At 44.9% G+C, this 14,324-nt stretch overlaps 1 protein-coding gene across 6 annotated transcripts in view; it reads right to left on the bottom strand.

The window, feature by feature from the left end:
* Positions 1–14,324, bottom strand: part of DHX32 (DEAH-box helicase 32 (putative)) — a 93,539-nt gene that overhangs the window by 73,656 nt on the left and 5,559 nt on the right. For 2 of the 6 annotated variants that reach the window (XM_056532988.1, XM_056532986.1), the window contains exon 2: positions 8,842–9,236. The exons of 1 other annotated variant lie outside the window; for it this stretch is intronic. In XM_056532988.1, the coding sequence (XP_056388963.1) occupies positions 8,842–9,135 (294 nt within the window). In that variant the 5' untranslated portion in view covers positions 9,136–9,236. Of the gene's footprint in view, positions 1–657; positions 733–8,841; positions 9,237–13,585; positions 13,724–14,324 lie in introns of those variants that run through there. 3 more of the 6 variants (XM_056532990.1, XM_056532993.1, XM_056532989.1) reach the window with 3 other exon arrangements.

Below are 14,324 nucleotides of genomic sequence, written 5' to 3' on the forward strand. Positions count from 1 at the left end.
TCTGGTGAAAAAAAATAAAAAATAAAGGTGCCAGAAACTTAATCCTTCCAGTACTTATCAGCTGCTGTATGCTCCACAGGAAGTTCTTTTCTTTTTGAATTTCCTTTCTGCCTGACCACAGTGCTCTCTGCTGACACCTCTGTCCATTTTAGGAACTGTGCAGAGCAGGAAAGGTTTGCTATGGGGATTTTCACCTGCTCTGGACAGTTCCTAAAATGGACAGAGGTGTCAGCAGAGAGCACTGTGGTCAGGCAGAAAGGAAATAAAAAAAAATAAAAATAAAAGAACTTCCTGTGGATCATACAACAGCTGATAAGTACTGGAAGGATTAAGATTTTTTTTTTTTAATAGAAGTAATTCACAAATCTGTTTAACTTTCTGGCACCAGTTGATTTAAAAAAAAAAAAATGTCTTCCAGTGGAGTACCCCTTTAAAATGTAATGCCACCCTAGCCTAACATTGATCCTCCAAATCCATCTGAAGAAAATCATTGTGACTGCACAAAGCAGAGCGGATGTCAGCGACGTGTAGATGCCGCCAGCTACATAAACTCAGGTAGGTGTAAATTCTGCAATGTAATCCCAGGAAAGGGAAAATGACAATATGATTGCAGCATCTGCTGTGAAGAAATCCTCTTGTAGTGATAGGAGATATCACCTCATGCTGGGTGGGTAAGACAGGCAGCCGAGCCGCGCTCTCTCCCATACGGTGAAACATCTCGTCTGGCTGTGAGCAGCCCTGTCCCCGCATCCCGAAGACGTGCCGTCATCCCGAGCTGTAGGCGTGTCTGGATGTGCACAAATAAGACCAGGAAAAAAATAAAAAATAAAATTATATATTTGGAATCTACAAAAAGGTGTTTACGGTATTCAGGCACGGCTAATGGCGTATAGCAGCGTTTTCTAAACTGTGTGTCTCCAACTGTTTCAAAACTACAGCTCTCAGCAAGCCCGGACAGCCGAAGGCTGTCCGGGCATGCTGGGAGTTGTAGTTTTGCAACAGCTGGGTACATGCTGTTTGGAAAACACTAGTGTATAGTATACCTCATTTATCTGGTAGAGATGAGCGAACTTACAGTAAATTCGATTCGTCACGAACTTCTCGGCTCGGCAGTTGATGTCTTATAAATTAGTTCAGCCTTCAGGTGCTCCGGTGGGCTGGAAAAGGTGGATACATTCCTAGGAAAGAGTCTCCTAGGAATGTATCCACCTTTTCCAGCCCACCGGAGGACCTGAAAGCTGAACTAATTTATGCAGGAAAAGTCATCAACTGCCGAGCCGAGAAGTTCGTGATGAATCGAATTTACTGTAAGTTCGCTCATCTCTAGATACTGGGAGTAACCCATAGTAGAAATCTGAATTTTGGCCTTAGATATTCCTTAAAAGGGGTATTCTGGTGAAACATTTTATTTTTTTTTTTTTATCATCATCATAATCATCATCATCATCAACTGGTTCCAGAAAGTTAAAGACAGATTTGTAAATCACTTCTATAAAAAAAAAAAAAAAAAAAATCTTAATTCTACCAGTACTTATGAGCTGCTGAAGTTGAGTTGTTCTTTTCTGTTTGACAACAGTGCTCTCTGCTGACACCTGTCTGTCTGTCTCAGGAACTGTCCAGAGCAGGAGAGGTTTACTATGGGGATTTGCTCCTACTCTGGACAGTTCCTGAGACTGACAGATGTCAGCAGAGAGCAGTGTGATCAGACAGAAAAGAACAACTCAACTTCAGCAGCTGATAAGTACTGGAAGAATTAAGATTTCTTTTAATAGAAGTCTGTTTAACTTTCTGGAGTCAGTTGATATGAAAAAAAAAAATAATATATCGTTTTTTACCGGAATGCCCCTTTAAAAACCATGATCCAATGCGTAAATATATAGCCTAAGGCCGGCTGCAGAAAAGCGTAATGCAGATGCTGTTTTGCAACCATATTACGGATGCTGGAGCCTTGGTCCAGGTGGACCCCCAGGAGGAGACACCATAAGGCTGCATGTTTTTTGGAGGGACCATATGACTATGTAATGTGTATGGGGGCAATTGTCTCTTTAGCCTCCTGATAATGCTGCTGTTACAGCGAAACATGTTGGGGAGGACATTTTTTTATTTCAGTACTTTCATGCAGCCTCCACTCACTAATAATACTGGTGGCTTTAGAGAGGTCTCATTTCCTGTAATACAGCTAAAGGGAATTTACATTGGTACAAATGACACACAGGGGTACTTGATTTTTGAGGTTTACCAATTGGAGGCGACATATCATAATTTCACTTTAATCTTCTTATTATAATAAAAGGTTATAAGGGGAGATTTATCAAAACCTGCCCAGAGGAAAAGTTGCCCAGTTTCCCATAGCAACCAATCAGATCGCTTCTTTCATTTTGCAGAGGCCTTGTTAAAAATGAAAGAAGGGATCCGATTGGTTGCTATGGGCAACTGGGCAACTTTTCCTCTGGACAGGTTGTGATAACTCTCCCCTTATAACCTTTTATTATAATAAGAAGATTAAAGTGAAATTATGATAGTGTTCTTATAGGAGTAGGATAGACTTTTCTTATAGGAGTATTTTATTTATTTATTTATTTATTTATTTTCTTAAATTAGTCAGGGTGTCAGTGTCGAGACCCCGGTTGATCAGGGATAAGCGCGTGGCATCACACTTTACTTCCCGGCTCTCAGCAATCTTGGTCTTGCTGCTCCATTATAAGCCTATGGTATAGCGAGACAAAAAACAGTAAAGTGTCATACCACGCGCTCATCCCCGCTCGTTGTTCTGATCGAGGAAGGTCTCAGCACCCCAACCGATGTCGGTGTGAGGTCATTTTTTTTTTTTTTTTTTTTTTTGTGGCCAATCCCCAAAAATGTAGATCTTACTGTCATTAAACAGCTTAGGGGACCCTGATAACACAATTTTTTTTGCAGTTACTTAATACACCCCTCAGTTCCTGAGATATGAGGGTTTATAAATTGTCACGGGAGTGGCTATCAGGTCATGGGCGGGATTATCCATGTTTATTCTTACAGCAGAATCTACTTGGATATGTAGTGCAGTCAATGGAGACGGTGCATGCTAACACAGACTGATTCAGTCAGCACCTGCCGTGCACAGAATGTCCTTTTGGAATTTCTCCGGGCAGATATTAGGTTGTGTGAATGGGCCCTAAGGCCTTGTTCATACAACAGAGTATTTAAGCAGAATCCGACAGAAAAATTCAGTTGCAGCAGAGTCCCATTGTTTTCAAAGGGGTTCTGCTGCACCGTGAATTTCCAAGGAAACGTTCCTTCTGCGGAATCTGCTCAGAAATGAATTACTGTCTGTGGAGACGACCCATTTCTGCCGATGCCCACTGTATGTGGAATGTCTGCCCAAAGTTTTCTGGGCGGACATTCTACAAAAAATATGCAGTGTGCACATACCCGTGGGGTAGGTATACCTTGCTGGATTCCTCAGTGGATCACAATTCTTTCTGCTCCATAGTCATTGAAGCAGAAATGATGCAGAATAGACTCTTCTTTTCAGCTAAATATGAAAATTTTCAACAATCTTCTGCCAGAATTGGAATCCATGTAGGAAACAAATTGGAGAGTGATGCAAAGCGGAATCTGCACGGAAGTCCTTGAGGATTCTTCCTCGAAATGCTGTAATGTGAACGAGCCCTAAGACTAACTAGAATGGTAGCAAACACTGTAGCAAGAAGTATTCCTTATTTGTATGGTTTCACTAACAACATGCAGAGATCTTGGAATGGTTGAGGAATTATTGAGACATTAAGTCTATTAGGCTAGGTTTACATGGCCGTTGTCCCTTATCCCGATTTTCAACCGTCACTGCCTCCTAAACAGGCCATACTATTAACAGATGCAAAGGGATGCCATTTAGGGGCATCCTTTTGCATCAGTTTCTTTATCCATTTGTATGAAAAGTCAGCCGCCTACAGACTCCCACAGCTGGGACAGACTCGTTTCCATGATGGGAGTAGTAGTTCCCCTGGCTGCGGGTGGCTGGGGAGGATACATTTGTGCTTGTACTACTACTACTACTACAGAGTCTGTTCCATGTTAGGGGTAGTAGTACAGGGGCTGAGGGATTGATCGCATCAGGTCTCACTTCTGAGACCGGATGCGATCAGAAGTTATTAACCATGTGAAGTATAGAGTGTGTTTTAATTTCATTTTCAAGTCCCCCGCCGGGAGCCCTAAATGGCCGGCACAGAGTGCCAATTCAAGGCTCCCGGCAGGGTTTTTAAACTTGTACAGTGGATATTTACAATTTATTGCCCCCGACTCCTCCACATCTTTTAGCGCAATCAGAGAGCACAGTTAGACATGTCAGTCCATTCCCCGCTGCTCATCCCTGTACCAAACGGAGATGAGGAGTGGGGAATGGACTAACATGTTCCCGCTGTGCGCTCTGATTGCGCTAGAAGATGAGGAGTGGGCAGCAGGGAATAGTCAGGTACCGGCGGCGGGGAATTGAGCGCAATACAGCGGGGACATGTCAGTCCATTCCCTGCTGCTCATCTCCGTTGGGTACAGGGAGGAGCAGCGGGGAATGGACTGACATATCCCCACTGTGCGCTCTAATTGTGCTAGAAGATGCAGAGGGGGTCAGGGAGAATAAATTGTGAATATTCAGAGTACAAGTTTAAACCCCGCCAGAAGCCCTGGATGGCCACTCGGTGTGGGGCATTCAGGGCTCCCGGCAGGGGATTTGAAAACTAAAGTAAAACACACTCTAAATATCACAGGGCAGCGGAGCATGCCACCCGCTCCCCTGGTTAATTGCTTCTGATCGAGTCAGGTCTCAGAAGTGAGACCTGATGCGCTCAATCCCTCAGCCCCTGTACTACTACTATTACCTCAACATGGAACAGACCCTGTTCCATGATGGGGGGTAGTAGTACAAGCACTAATGCAGCCTCCCCAGCCACCCGCAGCCAAGGTTATTACTACTCCCATCATGGAAACAAGTCTGTTCCATGATGGGAGTAGTAGTAGTCCTGCAGCACTGCAGGAGTCTGCTGATGTCACCTCTTCTGAGCATGCTCAGAAGTAATAACGGTTCAAAAATGGATATTAAAATCCGGATATATAGACTTCAATGTTAAATTTATAATATCCATTTCTACTTTTTTTTTTTATAATATCCATTTCCGTTACTTTTGAAGGGGGAAAAAATACTGCATGCAACTTCTTTTTCACTTATAAGTCTTCCAGCTCCTTCTAAACCATGCCTTGTGTGCATTAACCAATGGTCTGTGAAATTGATCTCCAAACCGTGGCCCTCCAGATGTTGCAAAACTACAACTTAAGCATGCCTGGACAGCAGTTTGCTGTCCGGGCATGCTGGGAATTGTAGTTTTGCAACATCTGAAAGGGCCACGGTTTGAAGACCACTGGATACTAAACATGATCTTAGCTATTCCTATGGGTATATTCAGATGGCGCAGTTTTATGGAGATTCATCTCATAAATGGTAAAACAGTGTGTGCTATTTGCAGCAAACCTGGAATAACTGCACCGCCTGAATAAACCCTGACCTGAGTTTTATTGTGTCAAGCGAAACAGGTCCAGCCCAGAGACACGTGGTGTGAACCTGACCCGGCTGTGTGAGGTGTGGAAATCAATGGGACAGAGTTCACCAAAAAGCTGCAAAGGCAAATAAAATCCAGCAGTTTATTACCATACCTAAATAAACATATAGGGCACACTCAGACACAGAGATAAAGAGACAGGACTAGGCAACCATATAGAGAGGGAGCCAGCCAAAGTTTTACTGCACAAACAAATCTGCTGGCGTCATTCCCTCGACCTGGATTTCTCCTTACATAAGCATTTCCCAACCAGGGTGTCCCCAGCTGTTGCCAAAGGATGTCCGGGAATGCTGGTAGTTGTAGTTTAGCAACAGCTGGAGGCACCCTTCCCTTTCCAGCTTCAGAGATGAGGAGCTGGAAAACATAACCGGTGAGCTGAATAACATTTACTATGCTGCGGCAATGGCGCCCAACAAGAGGTGGGATATATTAGACAGCATGTGACTAGAAAGGTCTAGCATTCAAAGTAGAAAAAAAAAGGACAAGAGTATGGATCGGAGCGACTGTGACCAGGACCGAATTGTGATAGATGGACGACTGGGTCAGAGCAGCTCCAGAACAGATGGTTTTGTGGGAGGTTTGTGGTTAGTATCTACCAAGGGTGCTCCAAGGGAGGAGGACCTGGGACAGGGTCATGGGGGCCCAAGGCCAATTGATGTGTGTGTGTGTGGGGGGTGTGGGGGGGGGGGGGGTGATGGCCATCTGGTCCGACCCCACAGAAGAGCTGCACAATTTGTTAAAAAAAACAAACAAAAAAAAAAACATAATGTTGGTTATGCAGTACCCCAATAAAAAGCAAGATCGCACTCACCCGTTAAGAATAAAATGTCCTCTTTATTCAGTAACTTCTTAAAAAATGCCCAAGCGAGGGTAGAGAGATGCGAACAGCCTTGGCCGGTCAGTCAGCGTATGCATCACCGCATCCCTCTACCCTCGCTTGGGCCATGTTTTAAGAAGTTACTGAATAAAGAGGACGTTTTATTTTTTACCGGGTGAGTGCGATCTTGCTTTTTCTATTGGAGTACTGCATTTTCTACAGTTTGAACATTGATCTGCACCCTCGGGTGGACACTCGCCTGTATATCCCTGCGCTGTATTTACCCTACACATTCAACTACCTTCAGTTTAACCCCCTATCAGCCCAGCAATTGTGCCTGCCCAGCTTCTCTCAGCCTTAGTTGCTAATAATGTTGGTTATGATAGTGTATGAGGTCACATATGGTGCACATACTGACCAGTGTTCACTGCCGAAAGCTCCTATAATGGGAGCATCAGAACTGGACCACAGAAGAAGGCGGCCTGCTCTGATGAATCACGTGGACTGCACCCAATCCATGTATTCTCTATGGGATGTATGAAAGAATTCGAAGTGGATCCAGCAATTCCCATAAAACATCGATTTTATTCGTAGTTGGACAGAATAAAAATCTTTTGCAGGTAGCACTCACAGCACACCACCTAACCAGTGATACACAGCAACATGGACGCGTTTCGAGCGCATGTGCGCTCGAAACGCGACCATGTTGCTGTGCATCACTGTTGCTGTTGCATGTTGCTGTGCATCCACTTCGAATTCTTTCATACATCCCATAGAGAATACATGGATTGGGTGCCAACCCTGCACTCCATGCAGCTGGGAGATTCGACAGCCAATACTGTACGGGAGAACAGACAGGGTCCCAGGTGCCAGCTTAAGGACTGGGCCACAAAGATTTTTCATAGCGGTACAGACCACAAGATTGCATACAACTCAGGGCATGGCTTTGGACTGCAGCCATAGCTGTATAAAAGTTATACTCTGGGCTACGCATTTTTTCCCCTCCCAACATAATTTCGGTAAAAGGTGAACATTTGCCCTGCTTCACTTCTTATCGGGCAACTCTGTTCCCCTACTACAATGCCACCTCCGGTCCCGTTGTCTTCATACTGACTTGTGGACCAGAAGTAAAATTCTCAGTGTAACTCTATGGGATGCTCAGCAAGTTTCATTGAGTTACACCGAGAAAGTGATCTCCGCTCCACACACACACAGGCCCCAGAATCACATGGTCACTGAAAAGCAGTAGGGACCAGAAGTAGTGTTGTATGGGAGGTACTGCGATGTCTGGTAAGAATTGTAGCAGGATGTCCATGTACCCTGCTTATGCCAGGAAGGGAGAAATAAAACCCAAAAAGTTTTGCTTTGAGAGTTCCTTTTAATTAAAGTGGTCATCTAGGCTTTTAATACTGGACCAGTGGGGTCCGACTCCCGACATCCCAGCTTATCAGCTGTTTAGGGGGTTGTAGTCTCTTCAATGTTTATATGCACTCATGTTCAACTAAAGGTTGTCCGCTGTGCCATTTAGGTGAACAGAGCAACGCTGTAGTACCTTGCACTACCCCATCTGCTTAAAGGGGTACTCCGGTGAAAACCTTTTTTCTTCTAAATCAACTGGTGGCAGAAAGTTAAACATATTTGAAAATTACTTCTATTAAAAAATCTTAATCCTTCCAGTACTTATTAGCTCCTGCATGCTACAGAGGAAATTCCTTTCTTTTTGGAACACTGATGACATCACGAGCACAGTGCTCTCTGCTGTCATCTGTCCATTTTAGCAACCATGCATAGCAGATGCATGCTAAGGGCAGCATGGTGGCTCAGTGGTTAGCACTGCTGCCTTGCAGTGCTGGGGCCTTGGGTTCAAATCCCACTAAGGACAACAATAAATAAAGCATTATTATAATCACGTCAGCAGAGAGAACTGTGCTCGTGATGTCATCAGAGAGCATTCCAAAAAGAAAAGAATTTCCTCTGTAGTATTCAGCAGCTAATAAGTACAGGAAGGATTAAGATTTTTTAATAGAAGTAATTTACAAATATGTTTAACTTTCTGCCACCTGTTGATTTAAAAGAAAAAAAGGTTTTCACCGGAGTACCCCTTTAAGGATACAAGAAAGAGCATATAAACACTAAAAATCTAATATTGATGGTGTATTCTGAGGCCTAGATAAACCAGCAGCGCTACAATAAGTCTTTGTGAAGGGTATGTTTACTAGGGGCAGAAATTTCTGCAACTGAAGAGTCCACTTGATACGTCTGAATGAAGTTTCTGCAGCATCCATATGAATTTTTTTGTAAGTCCCATAAGTCCCATTCAGATGCACAAGAGAGTCCCAGGAATTGCTGCAACAAACCTGCTGTGTGCGAATAAACCCTCATATGACTAAGCAGTGAAAAAGCAACACAAAGCAACAGGTGCCAAACACTTACTTGGGAACTCTTCCCGCTCTTCGCTCCTCCTGACACCACCACGATCTGGTTGTGCAGCAAACCCTCCAAGAAGACATATTTACATTTCCAAATGGGAAGGTTTTCCCTTTGTTTGAGGAGTTCATAAAAGCGGGACGAGTACGGTAAACCATCAAACGGATTGAGCTCCAAGTCATCGAGCAGCCCCTCATCTACGTCGCTCGAGTCCGACCCGTCCAAGAAACAGCTCTTCTCGGGCGACACTGTGAGCAAATCGCCGGCTTCTTCAGGAGGTCCTGGAAGAAGGGCCATCATCTTAGAGGGGGAAGGCTTCTTCCCATGAATTCGGGGACTTCTTCAAGACAACTCTAGTCCTAAAGTTTGCACCATCAAGGAAGAATTCGGACAGGTCCAAGCTGTTAAAAAGAGTTTTGGAAGAGGTTAGACTTGTAAAAGAAGGTGATCTGTGCAGTGAATAAGACAAGGAAGCTTCTATAAGCACTTCCCCGGTGCTCTCATTGTAGGTTGTCTAACTGCATAGAGAATGATTAAGCAAAGAGTGGCCGGGCCAGCCCTCTCCAACACGTGTCTGGATCCTGAATGACTGAATACAAAGTGACAGCGGGCGATTGTGATTGTGGAGATGGTCATGTGGTGACCTAATCCCAACACAATAGTCCTCACCCCGGCTGTATGGGAAGGGGAAAGGAGCTGACGGAGCACTGGAGCGACTGCTCCCCACACTGCAGCTGCCACATGGAGCACACAACGGAGAGGGATAAAAAAAACATTATAAAAGAAACAAATTATTATCTGTAAGAGCAGAGACAAAGACAAGGCTGACGTGACAGCTCCCAACCATCCTGGAGTGGAGGTTATAGAAAAGGCCTTCGTTATGGAAGGATGACCCATATATACAGGAGCGTTACAAGACAAATGAGGAATGTAAAGAAAGCTAAAAGGGATGAAATAAAGTATAATAAACAGCAGCAGGACATTATAATACCACTAATAAAACACCATAATGGGAACATTCCTTGTAATTACTAGTTAATGCTGAAGAGTTAGACATGTATCATTGTGATGACTTTATCTGCAGGGACGCCCATAATCCAGACCATTGTAATAAAATCAGGAGATACAAACAGACAAGAAAATAAGAAATACAAGGGCGGAAGTAGAGGGAGAAAAAACTTTTACCTCTTTAGGGTGTATTCACACGTACAGTATTCTGCACAGATTTCAATGTAAACTGAACACAGCTTGAAATCCTAGAGTGTCATCTGTTTCATTGCAGTACAGCTGCATCCATGCATTTCGTTATTGTAACTGGGTCATGTGATGACCAGTCTGACCCACAGAAAATCACAGTGCTTAATGTGTCACAGGGAGTGGTCAGTCATGGATCAGCTGACTTTCTTTGCACTACAGGATGACATCACCACCTACTAGCTCTATCTATATACTGATGCTGCCATCTCTATGGGATCAGGATATAGACAGTAGATATGCACCACTCCAGAGGCTGTGTTTATATATTTTTTAGTTTTTGCCGTGATTTTCCCCAAATGAAGAAAAAATGAAAATAAAATAAAAAAGTGCTATATTAAAAAATAAATATACCGTAAATGCAGTAAAATTTCAAAGTGCAAACACAAACAAAAGACTTAAAATCTTCATAAAGAAAAATCTCAGTTGTGATTATAGGTCAAATCACTTCAGAAAATGCATCAAAACAACACATAATATGAACTGACCTGAGTCTAGTGAGTTCACCTGGATAATTACAGCACCAGCAGCCTAATAAGATGACCAGGTGTAGTGATAAAACCGCATTCCCATTTCCCACTCTCTCTCTGCAAAGCCAGTGGATTCATGGGAAATGTAGTCTAGAGTACTCCACCCCTAGACATTTTATTGTGGTGATGGTGTTGGAAGGGCAGATGGTATTAACCCTTTGTGTTTGTGATGCCAGGGCATGGTTTACCTAATTCACCACCCGAGGCATAGCCAAGGATTCCTGGGCCAGGTCCAGGGCAAATAATCACTCCGATGCAAGGTTATGGATCAACGGCTTTTTACTGAGGCAGACAAGGTGTTACAGAGGATACAGCTCAGTTCTGGGGAGGAGCAGGGGGAACTTCAGGTTATCGGCTTGCTGGGACTTATGGTTGCTATTGACTTGACTGATGCAGCCACGATTATTAACAGACTTTGCTTGGACTGGACTTGACTAGAATTCCCACTGGTTTAGGTCCTACCTTGCAGCAATGACTTTCACTACAAGTGCAGGGGTTACATAAAAGCGTGCAGCATGGGTTAGGCCTCAGGCCTCCTTCTGGATCACACAGACTCCTCAGGTCCTCACTCAAGCTGTACCTCACCTTGCACTAAGAGAGCTAGCTGAACCCTGACCTCACTATATAGGGGGACAGTTGAGAGATCCCATTGGTCACCAACAAGTCACCTGTTCACCTTGCATTCCTCCCCTTAAAAGGAGATTTAATGACACAATAACATGTTAATACAGTATACAACATTACATTAACCCATGCATAACTGAGGAATGTGGGGCCAGGGGACATTGACTGAGTCTGCCTGATAGGACTGACACGGGTGTAGAAGGGCACCTTCTGTACTGGGCCACCACATTATTCCCTATCCAAGCATAGGGGATAAGAGGTTTGATTGAGGGAAATCCCGCCGCTGGGGAACCCCACGATATCTCCTGCAGCTGCTAGTCATCTGCAGCACGGAGCCGAAGTTTTCTCCATGCCCGATGACTCACAATACAGGTGCCAGCGATTCGTGACGTCACAGCCCCGCCCTCTCGTCACGCCCCACCCCCTCAATGCAAGTCTATGGGCAGGGGCATGGCCACCGTCACACCCCGTCCCATAGACTTGCGTTAAGGGAGTGGAGCGTGACATCACGAGGGGGTGGGGACTAGGGATCGACCGATTATCGGTATGGCCGATAATCACGATTTTGGGCATTATCGGTATTGGCAATTATCTTGCCGATAATGCCCCGCCCCCCGCACCGCCCCCACCGCACCGCGACCGCCACCCCCTCGACCCGCCGCACCGCACCCCCGACCCACCGCGTCGCACCCCCCACCGTGATGCTAGGCGGTGGGGGTGGTCCAGGCCATCCTTCCTTCATGTAGTGTCCGGGGGCGTTCCGGGTGGAGGGTTGTCCGGTCCGAGCTGTCCTTCTCCCACGGTCTTCTTCTCCACTCCGGGCAGGCTCCGGCCTAGTACGCTGCATAGACGCGGCTACACCGTGACGTCAGGTGCGTCGCTGCGCACGGGCGTCACTGCGCAGTGACGTCTATGCAGCGTACTAGGCCGGAGCCTGCCCAGAGTGGAGAAGATGACCGCCGGAGAAGAAGGACAGCCCGGACCGGTTCACCCTCCATCCGGAACGCCCCCGGACACTACAGGAACGATGGATGGATGGCCCGGAGCACCCTGGCAGGTAGGGGGAGAGAAGCGGGTGGTGGCGGCGGCGGCCTATGGCCCCGCAAAAACCACTGCAGATCATTGATTTAAAGCGCCCGCTTTAAATCAATGATCTGCAGCGGTGTCGCAGGGGGTTAAATAGCCGATAACTTATACCGGAATATCGGTATAAGTTATCGGCTATCGGCCCTAACCTGCACAGATTATCGGTATCGGCCCTAAAAAAACGATATCGGTCGATCCCTAGTGGGGACATGACGTCACAAACCGCCGGGGCCTGTATCGTGAGTCATCAGGCATGGAGAAAACTTTGGCTCTGTGCTGTACCCTTTTAAAAGGGGTACTCCAGTGGGAAAAAAAAAATGTTTTTTTAAATCAACTGGTGCCAGAAAGTTATACAGATTTGTAAATTACTTCTATTTAAAGATCTTAATCCTTCCAGTACTTATCAGATGCTGTATACTACAGAGGAAGTTATTTTCTTTTTGAATTTCTTTTCTGTCTGACCACAGTGCTCTCTGCTGACACCTCTGTCCATGTCAAGAACTGTCTAGAGCAGGAGAGGTTTGCTATAGGGATTTTCTCTTACTCTAGACAGTTCCTGACACACAGACAGAGGTGTCAGCAGAGAGCACTGAGGTCAGACAGAAAGGAAATTCAAAAAAGAAAAAGAACTTCCTGTGGAGCATACAGCAGCTGATAAGTACTGGAAGGATTAAGATTTTTAAATAGAAGTAATGTACAAATCTGTTTAACTTTCTGGCGCTAGTTGATTTAAAAAAAAAAATTCAGTGGAGTACCCCTTTAAGCCTTCTAGTACTTATCAGCTGCTGTGTGCCCCAGAGGAAGTTGTGTAGTTCTTTCCAGTCTGACCACAGTGCTCTCTGCTGCCACCTCTGTCCGTGTCAGGAACTGTCCAATCCTCATAGCAAAACTCTCCTGCTCTAGAAAGTTCATAACACGGACAGAGGGCACTTATGGTCAGACTGAAAAGAACTACACAATTTCCTCTGGAGCATACAGCATCTGATCATATATGTTCATTAGATTAGTTGCCTAATACCCCTTGTGATCATTAAGGCTGCCTATATACATATGGAGGTAGTGTGCCATGAGGGTCACATATACAAACTGTGCCCCCAAAAATACATTGAGAACCACTGTAAGTAAAACCATATGTAGTTTTGCTGCACAGTTCTTTACTGCGCTTACAAATTTTAGACCAATACAGCATACATAGCGTTAAACACCTACGCATATAATCACATAAAGAGATCTTTCAATTTTGCTAAAATTTTTACCAATATTCCCACTCTCCCCATTGATGCTCCAGCTGTCGCTTTGTCCTTCTGTTGAACGTGTTCTAGGTAAAAGCCAAGTAATAGAAGTAAAACCTATACTGGGATATGGCTCTACACAATCCTTATGATTCACAAGCATGGAAGCGGATCAAGGGGACGATTACCGACCAGACCAAAATAATCCATGAATATATATCCCAGAACGGACTCTAATGACAGGAAGGTACAGGATAGACGACTATAATGATATAATGAGAGGCTATGCTGCATTACGTAAAGGCTTGGAACCAGTTTGACCGCAGGAAATGATACCCTAGATGTGTGGAGTGGATCTTACACCATAGGGATCAGGTTGTTGTGGTCATTTTGAGGAAACATTGACCTACAAGTGCATAGAATTTAATACACAATGAATAAGTATACCTGCTCGTTCAAACTGGAGGGCAAGTGACAATGCAAGCAGACACAGTAGTGACAAGTCGCCTTTGAGGCCTGTGATTGGCCACCAGGTTTGCACCCTGTACTGTGACGTTACAGTACAGGGATAATAAATACAGGGATGTCACAGCACGGGCATAATCCGCGCAGTGATGTCACAGCACGGGGATAATACACAGTGATGTCACAGTACAGGGATAATACACAGTGATGTCACAGTACAGGGATAATACACACAGTGTTGTCACAGTACAGGGATAATACACACAGTGATGTCACAGTACAGGGATAATACACACAG

This window comes from Hyla sarda, chromosome 7, assembly GCF_029499605.1.
Source record: "Hyla sarda isolate aHylSar1 chromosome 7, aHylSar1.hap1, whole genome shotgun sequence".
Lineage (NCBI taxonomy): Eukaryota > Metazoa > Chordata > Amphibia > Anura > Hylidae > Hyla > Hyla sarda.